Source organism: Oncorhynchus mykiss, chromosome 22 (genome assembly GCF_013265735.2).
Source record: "Oncorhynchus mykiss isolate Arlee chromosome 22, USDA_OmykA_1.1, whole genome shotgun sequence".
NCBI lineage: Eukaryota > Metazoa > Chordata > Actinopteri > Salmoniformes > Salmonidae > Oncorhynchus > Oncorhynchus mykiss.
The window spans coordinates 3,849,456-3,870,545 of NC_048586.1; the positions used below are offsets into that span (position 1 = coordinate 3,849,456).

General features: G+C 41.1%; 1 protein-coding gene across 6 annotated transcripts in view; it reads left to right on the forward strand.

Annotated features, from left to right (window-relative positions):
- Positions 1 to 529: 529 nt before the first annotated feature.
- cdc16 (cell division cycle 16 homolog (S. cerevisiae)) overlaps positions 530 to 21,090 on the forward strand; it is a 35,375-nt gene continuing 14,814 nt past the window's right edge. Inside the window, exons 1-7 of one of the 6 annotated variants that reach the window (XM_036958517.1) lie at positions 530 to 768; positions 2,771 to 2,825; positions 2,904 to 3,016; positions 11,345 to 11,383; positions 18,788 to 18,928; positions 19,382 to 19,541; positions 20,341 to 20,435. In XM_036958517.1, coding sequence (XP_036814412.1) covers positions 691 to 768; positions 2,771 to 2,825; positions 2,904 to 3,016; positions 11,345 to 11,383; positions 18,788 to 18,928; positions 19,382 to 19,541; positions 20,341 to 20,435 — 681 coding nt within the window. In that variant the 5' untranslated portion in view covers positions 530 to 690. The remainder of the gene's footprint in view (positions 769 to 2,770; positions 2,826 to 2,903; positions 3,017 to 11,344; positions 11,384 to 18,787; positions 18,929 to 19,381; positions 19,542 to 20,340; positions 20,436 to 21,090) is intronic. The other 5 variants (XM_036958518.1, XM_036958519.1, XM_036958520.1 and 2 more) reach the window with 5 other exon arrangements.

Below are 21,090 nucleotides of genomic sequence, written 5' to 3' on the forward strand. Positions count from 1 at the left end.
TTTCAATGTTTCATTTCATCTTTAACTCTGCATGTTTGGAAAAGTCTACAGCTGTTGTTTACAAAGTATGTTACCAATATAATTTGATCAGCGATATTAAAAGGTGTGTAATAATTTAACATTTCATAGGGTTGTTCCCACATGACCATATCTCTATGATACATTCATTTTGTTATATATATATTTTTTATGGAAGACATGCTCCTAACACCTGTGTGTAAGCATAACTGGGGCGGAAGTGTAGTTTGTCAACTGGAGGCACACACAGCCTATGAATCTGTGTTGAATGGCTAGTGTGTCGTTTTTATTTCAAAGATTAATTCTCGCTGATATGAAAGATAAGGGACATATCAGCATATGTTTCAAAAACAGTTTCGCAAGCAATGATTATTGACTTTTCTAAACGTGTAAACACACCGTTTGAAGTGTGGTACACGCGAAGCTAAACGCTGAAATGTTCTCTGCTGTAATAAAATAAAATATTGTGGGATTTTTTTTCTCTGAAATGACCGGAACCCTGATCAAAGGGTCGAGTTCCTTGCGGAGTATTTTAAGTGACACTCCCGCTGCAAGAAGACCGCGGACTTTTTTTTGGGTTTCCTTGCGTAGCTAGTTTACGCGTTACTACTAGCGATCTTATTTTCACACGATACAGTTTTATTTGTCGCTGAATGAAAATGTTACGCTTTGATGTATAAAGGGAGCATTAGGACAATCACAATGAATCTCGACAGACTTCGACAACGTGTACGACACTACATTGATCAGGTAAGAAACGTAGACTAGACAGGCTAAATTGGTAGTTGGCTAGCTTGCCGCTGTCTGATTGCCGTAATTGATTGTACCGGCTAGCTAGCTAAGTGAATTGTTCATAATGACAAGTCTACAGTTTCCAGATGTGTAACACACTTGCGTTAGGTAGCTCCTTAGATATCAACATGCTAACCTTAGGTAGCATTGAAGCTAACTAGGTACTAAGTCAGTGACCTGAGCTAGTTAACGTTGTTGGCTACTACTGTAATGTTATGTACTTGGACTACGGTAGCTGGTTACCCCATTCATAGCTCTTAAACTCTAGGCGGCATTTTGCCTTCTCCCTACAGTCCGTTAACTTCGCCCACGACTGCCTTATCTGAACTACAATCCCGACGCTATGTGTTAACGTTTAGACACGTCAACCATCGCCTGCGATCTGGATTTCAAAACAAATGGCCCTTAATTCATTAGTGAGGGAGATGCATTCAATTAAGTTACACTTGTAGCAGTTTTGCACAGATCCATACAGCTATGGCTAGCCTCCATGCGACGAAACTACACTTACTGAGTTACGCTTACACTAGATGGATCATTAGCGCCTCTTGTTTTCCGTAAACAAGTACTGTAACACGGAGATAAGGCCATTTGGGAAAACTAGCCCTATTAAGGTTCGTAGGACTTTGTGACATCTGTTGCTGTAAAAAGGGCTTTAAATATGTGATTTATTGTATCAATTTAACTTTTATTATTTCTCGCTGATATGAAAGATGAGATCTTTATGCTTACGAAACCATTCAACTTGCCATTCATCAGCTTTTCAAGCTTAAAGTCAAAATGCGATTGGTACTTACCAAGAATGGAGTTTTGCTGATCGACTTTAGTCATTACTTGCGTCATGGCTGGTATGTACTTCCAAAAAAGGCTTAAATGAAATGTTATATGCAACTGAAAAAAGGCATTGGTGTTGTTTTTCACCAGGTGTGCATGCATCAAATCCACCTCTTCTGAACCACCTACAAAATCTGTAATTAATGCCATGCACAGGTCCGCTGATCCAACAGCAGGGAAGATTTAATTTTATCCAGAGAGGAAGAGGTGAAACGAGAGGTTTCACTTTGGTCAAAATCTGTCAAAAATAAGCACACTATGTTTCTATGGGCTTATTTTGGACCCAAGCTTGTCGCCTACCTTCGCATCTGGGACAATGACTCCCATTGTTGGGGCAGAGATTTGAGCATCTCGTGGTTTTTATCACCTACAACAGTGGATGAATGTCATATCAATCTGTTTCACCTGTACTACACAGAATGCAATATTATTTCATACAAGTGGATTAAGTAGACAATATACGGTATGTTTACAGTGATTGTATATTTAAGCAATAAGGCACGAGGAGGTGTGGTATATGACCAATATACCACGGCTAAGGGCTGTTAGGCACAACGCATAATATCCTTATTGCTATTATAAACTGGTTACCAACGTAATTAGAGCAGTAAAATAAATGTTTTATACCATATGTACTGTCAGCCAATCAGCATTCAGTGCTCGAACCACCCAGTTTATAATTCTATTTTCTATATTTTAATTTCACTCCTAATATTGCAGGAGGTGCTGAAGAGGTGGATTTGGTGCATGCGTACTAAGTCAAAAACAATACTTAGATTATTTCCAGACAATGCATTTTTTTTGGTTGCATGTAACTTTTTATTTCTACATTTTTTTTGGAAGTACATATCGGTGTGACGGCAGTAATGACGATAGTTGCTTGAAAAGCTGGTGAACGGCAAGTTTAATGGCTGCTTCCTGGGCTTAAAGGAGAATCGCCATATTCAACGTCTCCTGTAAACCCATATTCTGGTTAAATTCTTGGGCTACTTGGAGGGTGGCTAGATAACTGTTAACTTGTATCAGTGAGTATTGACAGCTCCTGACAGTATCAGTTTCATACTTCTAGTTAATAGATTCAGAATGTTTGCTTTCATGCTGCCTTTCCTGTCTGTTTTGTTTGCAGCAACAGTATCAAAGCGCTTTATTTTGGGCAGATAAGATTGCATCCCTGTCTCATGGTGAGTAATCTTCTTGATTTGATGAGATCGTCTGGCTAGTTACTATAGAAGGTAAGTTAGTAGTCTATTTAACTGAAGTTGTACCTTTCACAGAAGACCCCCAGGATATCTACTGGCTAGCACAGTGCCTTTACCTCACCTCCCAGTACCACAGAGCCTCCCATGCCCTCCGCTCACGCAAACTAGATCAGGTAAGACCACCTGGTTGGCTCCCTGGGTACCTGCATATTTCTGTATGTCAGCAACTCACTGTGGGGCACCTTTTGGATATGTACAAAAAAATGTACTTACTATTTGCAGTTTTAGCACTGTGTTTTGAATAACGCACGCGTTCAGCCAGTGTACGGAAGTTCCTTCTGCTGCACTCAAATGTCGTACTTTGGCTGGAAGCATGAATTGTTATTCAAAACACAGCCGCGTGCAACTTAAACTGTGTACAGTAATTGTCGTTTTTGTATTTAAAAATATTTCTTGCTTATATGAAAGTAAAGTTTTAAATGTTTCCGAAACCGCATTGCAAGTGACGCGTATGAAGGTTTACACCAGGGGTATTCAACTGGGCATCCGGAGGTATTGCAGGTGTTCAGCGAAACTATTAAGTAACTTTTAATGTTTTGATGAATATTGCAAGCAACAACAGAATACAATAAATTTGAATGACAACTTCTAGGGGTCTGACAAATGGAGATAATTTTTTAAATGTTTAAACTGCCAATAGTTTTCCGTTAAAAAAATAACATTTTATACAATTCCACATCAAATCCTCTTGTGCGGTATGGTCTCTAGGAGGCAATGAAGTTCTACCGCAGTCATACTGGATTCTGCTTTGGGCAGGTGAAATTTTTTGTGTTTTTATTATTATAAAAAAAAAATGTCAGGCAGTACCATACAGCACTGAATGAGGACACTAAAAGGACACGTAAAGTTGTCTGTTGACCAGCTACCTAAAAGTGATTTTACATTCATCATAAATATTCAAGTTGATATTTCCGCCTTTTGTATCTCTGTTAACAGGTCTATATTGTCAGTGCTTTCAATATTGGGTTACTTGAGTTCACTCCCCTTCCAGTGGTCCCTGCGCCTAAATGTCAATGTAACCTGTCTAAATGACCACCCGTAGCACTTCCGTCTTTACCCATGAAATGCTTTGGGGCGGCAGGTAGCCTAGTGGTTAGAGCGTTAGGCGTTGGGCCAGTAACCGAAAGGTTGCAAGATCGAATCCCCGAGCTGACAAGATAAAAATCTGTCGTTCTGCTCCTGAACAAGGCAGTTAACCCACTGTTCCTAGGCTGTCATTGCAAATAAGGATTTGTTCTTAACTGACTTACCTAGTTAAATAAAGGTTAAAAAAATAAGCTGGTCATGGCTCACGTCATCCCAGAAACCCTGGACCCACACCAATTTGCATACAACCCCAACAGATCCACAGATGACACAATCTCTATTGCACTCCACACTGCCGTTTCCCACCTGTACAAAAGGAACACTTAGTGTCCTCCAAGCTCATCACTAAGCTAAGGACATGGCCTAAACTCTGCAACTGGATCCTGAACTTCCTAACGGCCAGCTCCCAGGTGGTAAGAGTAGGTAACAACACAACTGCCACACTGACCCTCAACACCACGGCCCCCCAGGGGTGCGTGCTCAGTCCCCTCCTGTACTCCCTGTTCACGCATGACTGCATGGCCGCGCACTACTCCAACACCATCATTAAGTTTACAGACGATATGACGGTGGTTGGCCTGATCACCAACGATGCCTATAGGGAGGAGGTCAGAGGCATGGTAATGTGGTGCCAGGACATCAACCTCTCCCTCAATGTGAGCAATAAAAAAATATCTTGTTGTGGACTAGAGGAAACTAAGGGCCAAACGTGCCCCAATTCACAGTGACTAGGCTGTAGTATAGTGGGCCATGATCCAAACACACCAACACAGTCGTGAAGAGGGCACAACAACACCTATTTCCCTTCAGGAGGCAGAAAATATTTGTCATGGGCTCAGATCCTCAATGTTGTACAGATTGAGAGCAATCTTGACTGGCTGCATCACTGCTTGGTATGGAAACTGCTCGGCATCCGACCGCAAGGCGCTGCAGAGGGTAGTGCTTAAGGCCCTGTACATTACTGGGGCCAAACTCCTTACCACCATTCAGGACCTCTATGCCAGGCGGTGTCAGAGTAAGGCCCCAAAAATTATCATGCTCCATTCACCCAAGCCATAGACTGTTCTCTCTGCTGCCGCGTGGTAAGCGGTACCAGAGCGCCATGTCTGTGACCAAAAGACACCTGAACAGCTTCGACCCCCCCCCCCCCCCCCCCCAAGCCATAAGACTGGTTAATCAAATGGCTACCTGGACAATTTACATTGCCCCCCCCCCCCCCCCCCCCTACATGCGGTCACACACGCATATTGACACCACTCGCAGTGCTGCTGCTACTCTGTTATTATACAGTGCATTCTGGAAAGTATTCAGACCACGTGACCTTTTCCCCATCTTGTTACGTTACAGCTAGTGATGCACTGATATGGCATTTTTGTCTGATTCCGATATTTCCCTTTCCAAAAAAACCCCAGCGAAAAACTATATTTAAAATATTTGCTGCCTTAAGCATTTAGTAAAGTTAAGTAAGTAGCTAACACACACACATGGACACAGCGGTCTAAGGCACTGCATCCAGTGCAAGTGGCTTCACTACAGTCCCTGGTTCAAATCCAGGCTGTATCACATCCGGCTGTGATTGGTAGTCCCACGCACAATTGGCCCAGGTAGGCTGTCATTGTAAATAAAAATGTGTTAACTGACTTGCCTAGTTAAATAAAGGTTACACACACCACACTGACCAAAAATATTTTGTTTGCATTTACATGTCCCCATTACTCGTCAAACATAAACAAAACCTATTTCTTTCACTTACTAGCTGTGCTGTTTCGTTGTTCATTCGTTTTATTCTCAACCAGGATTTCATCACACATGTCAAGCAGTGAAGTTTCAGCTCTCTGTCCGTGGCCTCGCTTCCTTGGTGCGCACTGTCACTGTGTCTGTTTCCATCTTGTCCAGCTGTGTCTAACATGTCACGTAAATCCTGTTTCTTGTCTGCATCAAAGTAGCGGTCCTTGTACATAGCATCGAGCATGGTGGCGACACAGTAAAGAGAGAATGCCACCGAATCGTTTGTTCACAGCCTTTGTCGGCAGTTTTGTTGAGCAGGCGTTTCAATGCCATGACAGAGGGTATCACGTCTGCTGCAGACGCAGTTGATGAGCTTATTTCTCCAGTCAGTTGTTCGAATAGAGCTTGGAGTGTGTTCAGAGTTTCAAATGTTCTCAAATGCTTTTTAGCAGTGATGCTATTACTGTGTAACTCCGGTAGGGCAACATCTGAAAAATAGCGCACTTGGTAGTGTGTACCGGTGCTCGACCAGTCGGCGAAGCCAACATCACCCAGGACAGAGAATGGTTGATTGTCAAGGGCAATGAATTCCATTATCTTGGCGTTTTATTGGATTTTGCCTTTAAGAAAATTTCAGCGAGAAAACGGTCTTTCAAATGACTGCTCGACTTGTTCACTGCTCGATCCACACAGCAGACATTGTGGGCTAGGTTATGAATGCTGTGTTGCATGTGTAGCGCAAAATTGTACGTGGCGTCATTACACCATGTACCTACGTTATATAGGTATGCACATCAGCTTTGATATCGGTTTTGCACATCGCCGTTAAAATAGACATAGGGCCATGTTGGTATTTTTAGCTAATATAGTCGGATTCCGATATACTTACTGATATCGTGCATCCCTAGTTACAGCCTTATTCTAACAATGATTAAATTGTCCCCCCCCCCTCAATCCAACCCATAAATAACAAAAAAAAGGGTTTAGAATTTTTTTCAAATGTATTTAAAAATAAAAAACAGAACATTTACATAAGTATTCAGACCCTTTACTCAGTACTTTGTTGAAGCACCTTTGGCAGTGATTACAGCCTTGAGTCTTCTTGGGTATGACGCTACAAGCGTGGCACACCTGTATTTGGGGAGTTTCTCCCATTATTCTCTGCAGATCCTCTCAAGCTCTTTCAGGTTGGATGGGGACCGTCGCTGCACAGCTATTTTCAGGTCTTTCCAAAGATGTTCCATCGTGTTCAAGTCCGGGCTCTGGCCGGGACACTCAAGGACATTAAGACTTGTTCAGAAGCCACTCCTGCGTTGTCTTCGCTATGTGCTTTGGGTTGTTGTCCTGTTGGAAGGTTAAACCTTCGCCCCAAGTCTGAAGTCCTGAGCGCTCTGTAGCAGGCTTTCATCAAGGATCTCTCTCTACTTTAACGCCGCAAATGTTTTTCCTTGATCCTGACTAGTCTCCCAGTCTCTGTCGCGTAAAAACATCCGCCCAGCATGATGCTGCCACCATGCTTCACCATAGAGATGGTGCCAGGTTTCCTCCAGATGTGACGCTTGGCATTCAGGCCAAAGAGTTCAATCTTGGTTTCATCAGACCAGAGAATCCTGTTTCTCATGATCTGAGAGCCCTTTGCCAAAAGGCACCCAATCTCCAAGTGGGCTGTCGTGCCTTTCACTGAGGAGTGGCTTCCGTGTGGCCACTCTACCATAAAGGCCTGATTGGTGGAGTGCTGCAGAGATGGCTGTCCTTCTGGAAGGTTCTCCCATCTTCACAGAGGAACTCTAGAGCTCTGTCAGAGTGACCATCGGGTTCTTGGTCACCTCCCTGAACAAGGCCCTTTTCCCCCGATTGCTCACTTTAGCCGGGTGGCCAGCTCTAGGAAGAGTCTTGGTGGTTCCAAACTTCTTCCATTTAAGAACGATGTGTTCCTGGGGACCTTCGATGCTGCAGAAATGTTTTGGTGCTCTTTCCCAGATCTGTGCCTCGACACAATCGTGTCTCAGAGTTCTACGGACAATTCCTTCGACCTCATGGCTTGCTTTTTGCTCTGAGATGCACTGTCAACTGTGGGGCCTTATATAGACGTGTGTGTGCCTTACCAAATCATGTCCAATCTATTGAATATACCACAGGTGGACTCCAAGTTGTAAATCTCCAGGATAGGGCTGGGCGATATGGCCAAAATCTCATATAACGATACATATCACGATATACACTTTCTGTAAATTCAATGAATAAATTGTTTATATAAAAGGACCACACGTAAAGGGGCGTCAGGGTAGCCTAGTGGTTAGAGTGTTGGACTAGTAACTGAAAGGTTGTCAGCTCGGGGATTTGAACTTGCAAGGTACAAATCTGTCGTTCTGCCCCTGAACAGGCAGTTAACCCACTGTTCCTAGGCCGTCATTGTAAATAAGAATTTGTTCTTAACTGACTTGCCTAGTAAAATAAAAAAAGGCCTATTTCTTATTACATTTTTGAATTACACTCAACAAATAAAAGATATTGGGTCGAGTGTTATTACCAACTTAACCCCCGTTTCTCGACCTTGTAAATTGGGGACATGTCTTTGCAGATCTAAGTTGTAATGACAGCTGTTATCTTCATGATTCTTTGCCGCGGGCAAAAGCCTCTTGCAATGTCGGGTTTGTTTTGAGCACTCGACCCTACTTTTTTGTGGTTTCATCCGTAGACTCTCTCCGTACTTTTTCACATGATTCTTGTGGTAAGAGGTTATTGGTGTTTGAGCCTTTTGATGGGACCGGCCTGCGGCGTATTTTGCGGAGATTGATTTTCTAGTCCGTGTCAGACTTTTCATACTCAAACCACGTCCATGCTTTCGAAGTAACCCCTCTTTTAGGTACGGTCTTCGTGCTCTGTGTCGCATTCACACTCAATGTTTTTTTTGTGGCAAATTTCCTTCCACGCGGAACGCAAAGCGAAGTCCAATTTGACAAATAATATTGCCTTAAACACCATAATGTTAATCAAATTAATTAAGCAACATTTCTTAAAATAAAACATCTGTCCCATTTACTATGTTCCTACAAAAAAAGGTTTGAAATTCTCTAGTACAGCCACTATTGAAGGCTATCAAATGCTTAAAAGATTCTATTTCACATTATGTGCCAACCACCATTAATGCTGGTTAGTGCTAGTTTGACCACCAGAGGGCATCTTTGAAGCATTTGATAGCCTTCAATAGTGGCTGTACTAGAGAATTTCAAACCTTTTTTTGTAGGAACACAGTATATTGGACTGTTTTAAAAAAAAAAAAAAAAAAAAAAAAAAAAAAATTTTTAAAGAAATGTTGCTTAATTAATTTGATTAATATTATGGTGTTTAAGGCAATATTTATTTCTATTCCAAGAAAAACCTAAAAGCCCCTGGGTTTCCGTTAGGATGGAATGGCAAATATGGCACTGTACAATGTGATGGTCAGGAGTAGGCTACACAGTACTATTTATTTAGCTAAAGAATCACTGTCATACGCGGGAGACCAAGGTTAAATTCCTCGACGGATAGGAAGGAGTAGGCTGTCCTTGTAAATAAGACTTTGTTCTTAACTCACTTGCCTAGTTAAAGGTTACTCGTCAGCAGGTGAACTGCAAGGCAATCCCATTGTGCGCCTCTTGGGAGCCTCTTGGGAGCCATGACACATATATATATATATATATATATATATATATATATATATATATATATATATATATATATATATATATACACACACATACACACATACACAGTGCCTTGCGAAAGTATAATTTTGCACGCCCAATTTTTCAGTTTTTGATTTGTTAAAGTTTGAAATATCCAATAAATGTCGTTCCACTTCATGATTGTGTCCCACTTGTTGTTGATTCTTCACAAAAAAATACAGTTTTATATCTTTATGTTTGAAGCCTGCAATGTGGCAAAAGGTCGCAAAGTTCAAGGGGGCCGAATACTTTCGCAAGGCACTGTATATATTTTTGTCCTGCTAACAACAGGGTTAATATCTGTGAGAATATCCAAGTGTTTCATATATAATTCTAAATGAATAATAATAATTGCTTTGTTTAAAAAACGACTATTTTGGAGATCTCGTTTTCCAATAACGTAAAATGAGTGAGGGGGGGGGGGGGGGGGGCATTCTTGAACATGGGGTGAGACATTGTTACTAATTTGTAAATAAAGCTAGTTTATTATTTTAGAATTAGTTATGTTTTTAGAGGGAGAAAAACCAACAGTCATCTCATGGGTCTCCCAGTCGAGGCCAGCACGGGTATTGAACCAGCATCTCTAGCAACATGGCTTGCACAGCTATGCAGTGTTTTAGACCGTTGCGCCGCTTAGGCGCTGTACAATGTGACCAGTTGGGAGTGTACTTCAATAAGAGCAGAGCAAAACAAAATAATAACCTTTAGTCTAACAACCAGTTTTAGTAAGTTATACTGAAGTCCATGTGAAATTATCAGTTTCTATTTCGGTTTGTGTCGCCCATTCATTGTCAGTTAGACACAGTAGGACCCAAAAGCATAATCAGTGCTCTAACTCCCCCTTGTGGTGGTCTGAAGTGGTGACGCAGGGCATCGTACTAAACCACAAATGACCTCTAAGTACCGCTGCATAATCGCAAAACTTTTAGTGGAGTGTTTTTGTAGTCAAATATAGAGGAATAAGTGTTTCCAATGACCACCTCTGTGTGCATCGTGTGATTTTTGACCAATTGTGAGTAGTCATTGCCTACTAAATCTCTAATAATTGGTTAACGTCATTGGAAACCATTGTTTTGACCTCAAAACAGAAATATGCCGTTTTTGTGAAGCGGAAACGTCAAGGAGCGACAACTGCTCAGCCGGCCATGTGGTAGGCCACACAATCTCACAAAGAGACTGCCCAGTGCTGAAGCCCGTAAAAATCGCCTGTCCTCACTACCGAGTTCCAAACGGCCTCTGGAAGCAATGTCAGCACAATAGCTGTTCGTCAGAAACTTCATGAAATGGATTTCCATGGCTGAGCAGCCGCATAACAAGCCCAAGATCACCATGCGCAATGCCAAGTGTCGGCTGGAGTGGTGTAAAGCTCGCTGCCATTAGACACTGGAGCAGTGGAAACACGTTCTCTTGAGTGCTGATCATGCTTCACCATCTGGCAGTCCGATGGATGAATCTGGGCTTAGCAGATGCCAGGAAAACGCAGTGCCCGACCTCATTAATGCTCGTGGCTGAATGGAAGCATATCCCTGCAGGAATGTTCCAATATCTAGTGGAAAGCCTTCTCAGACGAGTGGAGGCTGTTATAGCAGCAAAGGGGGACCAAATCCATATTAATGCCCATGATTTTGGATTGAGATGTTGGATGAGCAGGTGTCCACATACCTTTTTGGTCATGTAGTGCATGTTGATGTTGGGGCGGTGCAGGTGATTATGATTATGAAGTTTAACATTTTTGAGCTGTCCCTTTTAATGTTTAGACTGTCGGCATTTCCCTCATAAATGCCAGATATTTGTAAATAGACACTAACGTGCTTGTGTTACTGTCTGAATGGGCAAATGCTGGTGCCATTGAGTTGAAAAGTTGTCTGTCAGCTTGTGCTTTGGTTTTCATTTTCCCAATATGTATCTTTCATTTCACAGTTGTATGGCGCGTGTCAATATCTCGCTGCTAGATGCCACGTGAGTATAAATATTAAGCAGCTACTTGTGATGAAATCTACCTGTTCAAACTCTCCATCCTCCTATTAGTCCATGGGCCTTCTGGAAAATGTGTTCACTTTTATAGTCATTTATATATATTGATTGATTGTATGGGAAATTATGCAAAATAATATTTTGAAGGCTGTTAAAGGACATTTTGAGACAAGGTGGAATGTTCATATGCTCATTGAAAATGACGATTTAACAACAGTTGAACATTTTTATTGGTTGCAGCTCATCTTAAAAACCATGGGGTTTGGGAAATGTTCTAATGACTTACCTAGACTGACTCATCTTATGAAACAGCCAATGTTAGATTTAGCAGAAATACATATGTGTTTAAGGAAAATTGGTCATGGCCTAGTGGGAAAGAATACCAAGAGATCCAAATCTGGTATCGTGTTGGTTTTATATTTGTCACCTGCAATGCTAACATGAAATGTGTGCCATGTCATTTGTTGAGTTCACACAGATTTAGGTAAACACATTCTCTAAAAAATAATATTTGTGATAATTTATCTAACTTCTGTCCTTGACCATCATGATTTAAAACTTATGCTCTCTAACCTGCAACCTTAAGTTATTTAGTGATGCGTTACCTAATTTGGCAGCCATTAGTTCAGCAGCTGGTTGACAAATGTTATAGAAATGATGCCATAGGCTAAGGTTTTTCTAATCACCAATCTGACATATTGGTGCGGCTGGCTTCCTGGTTAAGCGAGCAGTGTCAAGAAACAGTGTTGCTTGGCAGGGTTGTGTTTCTGAGGACGCATGGCTCTCGACCTTTGCCTCTCCTGAGTCCGTACAGGAGTTGCAGCGATGGGACAAGTCTGTAACTACCAATTTGGATATTGGTGGGGGGGAATTACTAAAATAAACAAATAACCAGCCTTTGCAGTTAGGCCATTGCTGACGCCCTCGACAACCCTCACCAGTCTCTAACCCAGGGCTCTCCATCCCTGTTCATGGAGAGCTACCCTCCTGTAGGTTTTCACACCAACTCCAGTTGTAACTAAGCTGATTTTTTTTTTAAGCTTATCGACCAGCTAATTATTAGAATCAGGTGTGCTAGAATAGGGTAGGAGTGAAGCAACAGACTGTAGTGCACCAGGTACAGGGATGTCGAACCCTGCTCTAACCAGTACATATTTCAGTAGGACGTACGTACACCACAATGTATTTTCCCATAGATAGGGTAGCTAGACACCATCTACAAGGCTTCAATACACCAGCTATGTAAGTTGATGTCCCCTAATTATTAGGTGGTTTGTTAGAAAGTTAATGTTGGAATCTGTGTGTGTGTGTGTATTTATGACAGCATACAAGACAGCTTTTACTTTTCACAATATGGCATATCATTATCACTACAAAACATGTCTTTTTTTTTTTTTTTAATATACAAATTAGAGCTCTAAATACAGACCAAAAACAGTTGTGTGTTTGAAGCATTTTGCTAATCTATTTTTACAAAGATGAGATAGTTAGCAAACCTGGCTGAATTGGTTATCTGCATAACTAAAATATGTAATTATCATTAGGCATATTCTACCTATTATTAAAACCAGTGGATCTGGTTTGTGGCCGTGTTGGGAAATGGTTAACCTATGGTTAAATCCACAATAGCTAGGCATCATTGTTTACACTTCTCCTAGCTTTGTCAACTTGTGTGCACTCATTATGAAGGCATTTTGCAAGAATGGGTACCTCTTTGCTGGATGTAATGCATTCCTATGGGATCTCATAGTGCAATGTATGGGACAGGTTTCACATCAAAATTTTATTGTATCATATTGCATATCATTTTAATGATTATGTATCAGTGAATGTTTCTAGAACATTTTCTAAGTGTTTCAGGGGCGGCAGGTAGCCTAGTGTTTAGAGCATTGTAACCGAAAGGTTGCTGGATCGAATCTTCAAGCTGACAAGGTAAAAATGTCATTCTGTCCCTGAACAAGGCACTGTTCCCCGTTAGGCCGTCATTGTAAATAACAATTTGTTCTTAACTAACTTGCCTAGTTAAATAAAAATAAACAATTTAATGTAATTGAAATGGCTACAAAATGTGTAAACACTTTTCTGGTAATTATTTAGCGAAATACGTATAACTTGCATGGGCCATCATTTTGGGTTGTCCTCATTGTAACACATTTTAAGCAATTATTGGTCTTATTACACCAATTATTTATTCAGTTATGGCCATGCAAAATCAATGCCGTTTCTTCCCATTGAAAGGAATGGCGGCCATCTTTGAAATAGGCTGCTAGGATTGATTGACAAAATCTATGATGACTATATATACAGTGCAGGTCGGAAGTTTACATACACCTTAGCCAAATGCGTTTCAATTCAGTTTTTCACAATTCCTGACATTTAATCCTAGTAAAAAGTCCCTGTCTTAGGTCAGTTAGGATCACCACTCTATTTTAAGAATGTGAAATGTCAGAATAATAGTAGAGTGATTTATTTCAGCTTTTATTTCTTTCATCACATACCCAGTGGGTCAGAAGTTTACATACTAATTGAGTGTATTTGGTTGCATTGCCTTTAAATTGTTTAACTTGGGTCAAGTGTTTCGGGTAGCCTTCCACAAGCTTCCCACAATAAGTTGGGTGAATTTTGTCCCATTCCTCCTGACAGAGCTGGTGTAACTGAGTCAGGTTTGTAGGCCTCCTTGTTCGCACACACTTTTTTTTAGTTCTGCCCACAAATTTTCTATAGTATTGAGGTCAGGGCTTTACCACTCCAATACCTTTACTTTGTTGTCCTTAAGCCATTTTGCCACAACTTTGGAAGTATGCTTGGGGTCATTGTCCATTTGGAAGACCCATTTGCGACCACGCTTGAACCTCTCTGGGATTTGTGGGATGCTAGCGTCAACATCCAGTGAAATTGCAGGGCGCTGAATTCAAACAACAGAAATCTCATAATTAAAATTCCTCAAACATACAAGTATTATATACCATTTTAAAGATACACTTCTTGTTAATCCAACCACAGTGTCCAATTTCAAAAAGGCTTTACGGCAAAAGCACACCATGCGATTATGTTAGGACAGCGCCTAGCCACAAAAACCATAGACATTTTCCAGCCAAGGAGAGGGCTCACAAAAGTCAGAAATGGCAATTAAATTAATCACCAACCTTTTGATCTTCACCTGGTCTCCCAAGATGCCATGTTACACAATAAATGTTTGTTTTGTTCAGTAAAGTCTATGTTCAAAAACCTCTTTAAATTGCCGCGTTATGTTCAGTAATGCATTGTCTCAAATAACCGGTGAAATTGCAGAGAGCCAAATCACATGACAGAAGTACTCATCATAAACATTGATGAAAGATACAAGTGTTATATATATAGGTTTAAAGATAAACTTCTTGTTAATCCAGCTGCTGTCAGATTTCAAAACGGCTTTACGGCGAAAGCAAAACATGCAATTATCTGAGGATAGCACCCCATCAAACGAACACAGACCATCATATTTCATCCCGCCAGGCGTGACACAAAAGTCAGAAATAACGATATAATTCATGCCTGACCTTTGAAGATCTTCTTTTGTTGGCACTCCAATATGTCCCATAAACATCACAAATGGTCCTTTTGTTCGATTTAATTCAGTCATATCTCAAATGTCCATTTATTTGGTGCGTTTGATCCAGAAAAACACCAGTTCCAACTCATGCAACATGACTACGAAATATCTAAGTTACCTGTAATCTTTGTCCAAACATATCAAACAACTTTGCTAATACAACTTTAGGTATTTTTTACGTAAATAATAGATACAATTTAAGACAGGATAAACGGCGTTCAATAGCGGATAAAAACAAAGTAGAGCGAGCTTTCTTTTTCTTTGATTAACTGAATCAAGCAATTATTAACTCATTAACCTGGGGCACCATGGGAAAATTTGTTTTATTCAGTTTCTATTTCCCAAATTAACTCAAAAGAATATAAGTATCTATTTTTACAACAGCCGCTAATTAATCAGTTACCGCTACAGTCTCGTTCTGAACGTCGCATAATCCGTGAATCTGCACTGGCCCGGGTCTCACCAATGAGTTCGTACCACACAAATCTTAGTTGAGTATTTATTTACTAGAAAGCTAAAATGATGATAAAAGATATACATACACAAAAACACATTCTAGGCTATTGATTAGAACTTAGTATAACTGGCCAACCCACTGTGGTGCGTGTTACCCAAAATGGGGATTTAAAGGAGAGAAAAAGAGTGCACGAGAGAAATATACATTTGGGTGAATTTGTCAGCTATGCTTATTCTAACCCTAGCCGTGCCCCAAACTGCTGCTCTCATGGGTCAGAATATAATAATGTAATTACGTGGGGGAGGTCTTCGTGGATTATCCGCGTGGACCATTCAGGCTGCTCAATGACTCACTTCTCCCGCGCAAGTCTTTGGTTGTCCTCACAATGTCAGTGTCCTTTTGGCTTAGGCGTCTGTTCCTTCGCCCTTGCTCTGGAAGGGCTCTTATGAGGCCAGTCAGCTCTGTAGCTCAGAGCTCACAGCATAGGAATGAGACAGTGTTGATACCACGATTCGAAGGGAGTGGAGGCTAGGTGGTTCGACTTGAATTCACCCGCTTAGACACAGCTACTCATCCGTAGCTTGGATAGAAAAAGCTTTAGTTGAAGACAAACTTGTTGCGTTTTGGGTTCGTTGACTTTTTAGACCTCGGCTGCAGCTTGGGGTCACTTAGTCTGATCTGTAAATTCTTCACTCACAGGTTTTATACCCTTGGGTCAGAAGTGGGCATTACCGCCTTTAGGGCAATTCTCTGGGCGTACCAAGTTAATGAGGGCAAGGTCTAGATTTTACTCAAATCCAATTTTAGACAACTAACTTCACATTTCATCTTTACCAAAACATACTCTTTGATTTGGACATTTTCCATACAACGTACAATGTATAAACATCAAACATATACTAGGTAAACTGTTGACATTACAATGTTTTTGTAATAAAGTCATCTATTAACCTTTTAATAACAAAACAAATGACATACATTTTTCATATTTCATCTATCGTCATGACCACCGTGGCTGATGGAAACCATTGTCCCAAAGTCCCTTTAATTCATGTTTAATGTTCTGAGGCTGGTTCTCCATAGTAACAGAACAAAAGCAATTAGTCTGTGGCCTAAGATTGACCATGGGCGTGAGGGGTCATAAAACCCCCACATCTTCAGACCCCTAGATCTCTCCTCCTCTGTTGGAGTTGAGAGAGAATCTGTAGGGTTGTGGTCTCCTGTAACCTGATCAGGACAGTCATGATATATGCATATCCTAGCTTCTGGGCCTGAGTAGCAGGTAGTGTACTTTGGCCACGCTTTTCTTCCGTACGTGAAAATACCACCCCCTAGCCTAGAGGTTAACTTTCCTACCTCATGATGCCGTCTAGTTTGTGAAGTGCACCAGTCCCTCCTGCAGCAAATTACCCCCACAACATGATGGTGCCACCCCCGTGAATCACGATTGGGATGGTGTTCTTCAGCTTGCAAGCGTCCCCTTTTCCCTCCAAACATAACGATGGTCATTATGGCCAAACAGTTCAAAAACCTCGACTGATTTTTATGAGTCAGTCGATTATCATAACACAACATGGTAAAATTTGCAATTGGAAATCACATCAAATTGCAGGAAATTAACTTTAAAATTATGACCTTATTTTCACCCCATGTCAAAATATGTAGAATTGAGGGGAATGAGCTTAAAAATAACTCTGTTATTGCCTCCAACAAGTAGTGTGACTGGTTTGGGGTTGCACGAGGTGGGGGTTTGTTACGAAGACAATCATTTAAAATATCCATCCGGACCTTTGCCATCTAGGAAATGTGTGACCGGACCTTCTCAAATAGTAGTTGAGTACCCCTGATCCAGGGTACCTTGTGGTAATAGAGCACATCCCAATATTGTCCAATCTGGTTCGATATAGCCCAAAATGCATATGTGTATTACCTTTGATGCCCCAAAGGTGAGCCAGTAGAGATGTCATTACAATTGTTTCATATCTTAATGTGATGTTTTATAAATTGAACATATCAAATTGCCTTAGTTTTTGAAGACTGTTCCCTGATAATACAAAATTACGTTTCATACCCTGATCCTGTTGGCTCAACTAATTGCATGGGGGTCATAAACGTAATCACATCAAATTGTAGGTGTAGACCTGAAATGCTTAGATACAAGTCCTTCACCAACAATGCAGACATTTTTGTAAAGTGTTAGTTCATTATTTTGTTTATTAGCAAAGGTAAGAAAAAAAGTAACATAATAAAATAACTTTGACACCATTTACAGGGCGTACCGAGTCAATGTGCTGCGAGGGTACAGGTTAGTCGAGGTAATCTGTACATGTAGGTAGGGGTCAAGTGACTTTGCATAGACAATAAAAAGCAGGTAGCAGCAGCGTGTAAAAATAAATAAAAGCCATTTGATTAACTGTTTAGCAGTCATATGGCTTTGGGGTAAGAAGCTGTTAGAGGCTTTTGGACCTCGACTTTGTACTCCGGTACCGATTGTCGTGTGGTAGCAGAGAGAACGGTCTATGACTAGGGTGGCTGGAGTCTTCAACAATTTTTAGGGCCTGCCTCTGATACTGCCTGTTATGGAGTTCCTGGATGGCAGGAAGCTTGGCCCCAGTGATGCACTGGGCCATACACACTACTCTCTGTAGCGCCTTGCGGTCAGATTCCGAGCAGTTGCCATACCAATCGGTGATGCAACCAGTGCTCTCGATGGTGCAGCTGTAGAACTGTAATTGGTTAAGAGCCTGTAAACCGGCAGCCAAGGCCCTCTGGTGCCATTATTCCTTGCGAACATATCATTCATATAATGCAGTGATGGCCATGTATCGGAGGTAGCTAAATGTGGCTATCATACCAAAATATAATCCACAGACATGACCGTTAATGAAAATCATCATTAGACTTTACCTCCCCAAAGTGACCCTCTGGGCCAAGGACTATGTGACCGATGTCGTGTCTATTAGACACCTTTTATTTCCCTTTTTTATTTTTTTAATGGTACAAAAGCTGTAGGCTCACCTCCCCCCTCCCCCACACTTGTATTTTAGCTATACCTTAATATGTTCTTTTGAACCTGTTTTCTCTCACTATTTGTTTACTTTCCACTCTGTTTTACTTACACTTACAGACTAGACAGGTACAAGTTCATCGTATTTGTGCTCTTATTCCCCAATATGGTCATTTAGCCGCTTCTTCCTAGCCAAATGGTCTTACAGAACTGCCAGCATATTAATTATGTGGCCTATGCAGGAATCAAACCTACAACCCTGAGTTTACCAGCACCATGCTCCTAACTGACCTGACCCATTGAAAGCACTAACCTATTGTTTGTTTTGTGCAGTACGCTGCCAAAGAGTTCCAGCAGGCCTTAGACATCCTGGACATGGAGGAGCCAGCCAGCAAGAAGCTGCTGGACCAGAGTGTCAAAGAGGACCACGGGATACAACAGTCGCCCAAGGACTGGGAGATGAGCCCTGCCTCTGTGAGTCTCACAATAGGGTCCATTTTGTTTTTGTGGCCCTGTAATTCCATGTTTGTGTTCAAGCCTCTTAGTGTGATTAAAAACATAAATAAATCCCCAGTTCCTTCACATTTGTGGTGTTGTGGTTACAGGTTAGCTATAGTATTTGCATACTGTATTGTGGGTGACCAATATGGCAACACCGTATTCAAAGACCCCATGGCTGCATTTTCATGAATTGTTCCTTTTGAACGCGATACATTTTCATTTTTGTAGTAATCATCGTCATATTATTAAAGGGGTCTGTCGTTCACCCAGTAGCCACATTCATACAAAATTAATGTGTGGGTCTTTATGTCAGTGGCCCCTGGAGGCTTCCCCGACTGATGCTGCTTCAGTGGTCCTGACCCCTGTGGTCTCACATCTCTCTTTAGCTCCCTCTCTCTTCCTCATTTCCCACTCACCCCCTCTCAGATCGACAGTTCTATTTGTCTGTTGCGGGGGAAGATCTATGATGCTATGGACAACCGGCCTCTGGCCACGTCCAGCTACAAAGAGGCCTTGAAACTGGACGTGTACTGCTTTGAAGCCTTCGACCTTCTAACGTCCCATCACATGCTGACCGCTCAGGAAGGTGAAACTTATGGGTTTTGCACGTGTGTAGCAGGACTAATATAGATTATTTTGTGCCATTTGTTTTTAATAACGATACTGTACTTACTGATGTTTCTGTAGGGTAAATGTAGTTGTACCATGTATGCTATGTAGGCAGATGAGTGTGTATAGTGCATTCGGAAAGTATTCAGACCCCTCGACTTTTTACACATTTTGTTACTTTACAGCCTTATTCTAAAATAATTTGTTTTTTCCCCTCATCAATCTACACACAATACACCAAAAACTATTTTTTTTTTGAAATTTTAGGAAATGTATTAAATAAATGAAATATAGTGATGCACTAATATGACATTTTTGGCCGATATCTGATATTTTCCTTGCCAAAAAAGAAATGATACCGATAACCAACCTTTCGGTTACTGGCCCAACGCTCTATCCACTAGGCTACCTGCCGCCCCAAAATCTGCAGAAAAGAATGGGAGAAACTCCCCAAGTACAGGTGTGCCAAGATTCTAGCGTCGTACACAAGAAGACGCAAGGCTGTAGTCGCTGTTGAAAGTGCTTTAACAAAGTACTGAATAAAGGGTCTGAATACTTCTGTGATATTTCAGTTTTTTTCTAAAAAACCTCTTTTTGCTCTGTCATTATTGGGTGTTGTGTGTAGATTGAGGGGAAAAAAACAGATTTTTGTCAATTTTAGAATAAGGCTGTAACGTAACAAAATGTCAAAGGGTCTGAATACTTTACAAATGTACTGTATATATTTTTTTACCCAAGCCCCCCATTTGAAGACCGGTCATTTTTGTGTGTAATAGAAAAGGACTTCCTGGACTCACTTCCTCTGAGCCAACAGTGCACTGAGGAGGAAGACGAATTACTTCACTTCCTGTTTGAGAATAAATTGAAGAAGGTACGTCCACTGTTATCCTCCATGTCAGGACATCAATTCTGTTCAGATTCCGATGTTACTTTTCCGTTTTTACACAGTCGATGTTGATCACAATGTTGTTTCTGTACTTGAATACCCAGGTCATCATAGGGCTGTGGTAAAATTATACAGTAAAATTATACGTGACCATTGAGTCACGGTCATCTCCTCTTACGCACTCCGGACAAGCTTTGGTAGTACCCAACTTGCTACTTAACATCAGGCCCCGATTGTCCCTCTAACCACTCTGACATCAATGCAAAAGCAATCGGAAATCACATCCAACACATCATAACAGAATCTTGCTTTTAAAACTCACTTAAACTGTGATGATCAATTTGAAGAAAGAAGTTCAACGGCAGGGTGAAACTGAGTGCAAAACATGGTTGTGGATTCTGTTTCAAAGCCTAACGCAAAAAAAAATGAAAACGCCTTCTAAGGTGATGATCAATTCAAAACACCCATACACATATTAGAGATTATGCATAGGGTTATGAGGCCAAGCCAGAAAACAAACCTGAATTAAAATTATGATTAAGCATTTCTACAATACATATTACACATGGCAAAAAAAATCATAATCAAACAGATTTTGGGACATAATTGGTCTTGCCTATACTCCAATTAAACACATTCG